The sequence below is a fragment of the Perkinsus marinus genome (assembly GCF_000006405.1).
Source record: "Perkinsus marinus ATCC 50983 genomic scaffold scf_1104296955658, whole genome shotgun sequence".
Classification (NCBI taxonomy): Eukaryota; Perkinsozoa; order Perkinsida; family Perkinsidae; genus Perkinsus; species Perkinsus marinus.
Genome location: NW_003207735.1, coordinates 2,279 through 4,533, shown reverse-complemented (window position 1 = coordinate 4,533; position 2,255 = coordinate 2,279). Strand labels below are relative to the sequence as shown.

The 2,255-nt window shown below is 45.7% G+C and overlaps 1 protein-coding gene across 1 annotated transcript; it reads left to right on the top strand.

The window, feature by feature from the left end:
- Positions 1-1,135: 1,135 nt before the first annotated feature.
- Positions 1,136-1,876, top strand: Pmar_PMAR022094 (hypothetical protein; the record flags this gene model as incomplete). Its single annotated transcript, XM_002775700.1, has 1 exon — positions 1,136-1,876. The coding sequence occupies one exon, from the start codon at positions 1,136-1,138 to the stop codon at positions 1,874-1,876; it is 741 nt and encodes a 246-aa protein (XP_002775746.1).
- Positions 1,877-2,255: the final 379 nt, after the last annotated feature.

Below are 2,255 nucleotides of genomic sequence, written 5' to 3'. Positions count from 1 at the left end.
TCGTATGTATCCTCTCGATTCGCATATGAACTCCTATAATTAGTGAGGAAGCTATTGAGCTCAGCGAGTGAGGAAAGTGAATATATTTTTTGCAGCACTGTCTGAGTCTACCATAAATTCGCGTACGCTAGAAGGACACGCAACGGGATACAGTCCGTTTGAGAAATCGTCCAAGGCTGATCGGAATCATTCAGTGTGTGAGTAAACTGAGCGCGACCGGGCGGATTAGATCGGAAATTCGTCGGGTTTTTGAATGTGTTATCATTTATAGGACGGCGCCAGAGTTGGAGAGCTTTTCTGGTCACACGTTAGTTTCCCGTGATTTTTTCATTCACTTCAGACGAATCTCCGATAAGCAATAATCTCAAAACACTCAAAATGGTCTTAGCTATCGAATGGTGTATTGGTTGACCTTAGAGAATTGGAGGGGAAGTCCATCTGGTCGTACAAGGGCACTAGCCTTCATATTTCGAGAGTCTACTGCTCACACTGGGACCACTGAGGGCCTCTGCGATGGCATTCAAAACGTTCATGTCAGCACTCAATAGTTAACGGTAAATGCTATGCGAGAAGCACTCATGAGTGCTCCATCTAGTCAACCCCGCGCCTCTCATCCGCGTTAGCATCCCTATCCCTTGCTCTGTTCTACTGCGGAACACCCCACATGTGAACTTACCAGATTCCATGATACAGCGAGAGAGTCACCCCGCCTTGACGAGCACCTGATTCTCGATGGAAACGCTCCTTAGCATACAAGCAATATATGATTAGATCATCACGTTTCTCTGCTCTCAAGGAGGAGGAGGCCTTCGATCGACTTCTTTTCGTTCAAACGACCTCTGTCCTAAAAGCAACCTGAATCCTAGAAATCTGCACTCACTGATTCATATCGGGTAGGGAGATGGCTTGGCGCAAGTAATATTAATGTACCGTCTGTGACCTCACGACGATTATAGTTGAACGATTATGTGCAATTATCTCCGAATACGGATAAAATCGCGCATCAATAACCGCTGGAAGATTGATTCCTTCCTATTTGGGATTCATAGGCTAGACCGGCTAGCCTGACTACCATATCAGTAGCGCTTATATTGTGTGGAATATCTTAAAATTATCATCCTCAAGATTTGCTCAAATGTCTGTTACGACTATCCCCTTCCCATCCTATATGGGTGATTCCGTTGTTGTTGATAATCCACCCGTGAAGATGACTCTAACAAGAGAGTCTACTGTGCCTCCAGCCAACTGCTGTGTCTTCATCGAGTGGGACGATGTTCTTTTCCCAACCTCCTCTCTATTAGATGGTCATGTCCCTGCGAGTGACGTTCTTACTAAAGACTTCACCACTACTTTGTCCGGCCTGCTCACAGAGCTCATCCTCAAGTGCAGAAATGACGGCCTCTTTATTGTTTCTGCCAATGAGCCTGGTTACTTTGCCAGTGCTTTACGTGACCATCTACCACCTGATATTGCTAATGTCATAAGAAGGAGATTCCAGACCATATTCTTGCCTAAGGGTGCTTGTGAAGACGCTCTCAAAGATGCAGTGCTAGGCGTGGGCGATCCGACTGCCCACATTGTTTTAATGAGTCGTAGGCCAGCAGTGCTGGGTACCGCCGAGGCGTTGAGTAAATGTGTCCCCGAAGGCTATGTCAAATGTGTTAGATTTCCCCATGGTCCGAGTCGTGGTATGTTGAGACCTCAGCTAACTTCAGTTTTGGCAAACCTTGAGAGGATCATGACTTTGCGTAGGCACACTACTTTCGTACTGTGCAGTAAGAAGTCAACTGCTTACCAAAGGTCTATTTCAGCGGACTCTACCGCTTCTACTACTGACGACGACACTTCTGTACAACGTTCGTCTTCTATTGCTTGAAGTGCTGCTTGCTCTCATCTTCTTGTGGCTGCTCTTATCCCCAACATTCACTATTGTGCTTGAAACGTTGTTACTCGTGTTAAAACACCGTCTAGTTGTCTAAGCTATCTGTTGTACCCTTTTCTCTATAATCGTCTCTTATAGACGCTGTAGAGGCATATTCGGAGATGCCCTTCCAATGTCTCGAGTGCCGTTTTGTTATCCTATTCCCTAAGCAGTAAAGGGCGTGTTATTGTTGTATTGATCCTACCATCGCTGTATGGAGGTATCTTAATATATGAAGTAGTTAGCCTCAGTAGTGCTGCCTGATATCACAGCCTCTAGTCCTCCAGTAAGTATATGAACCCTTTGAGGCTATTATCGGTAGCGCCTCCGATTT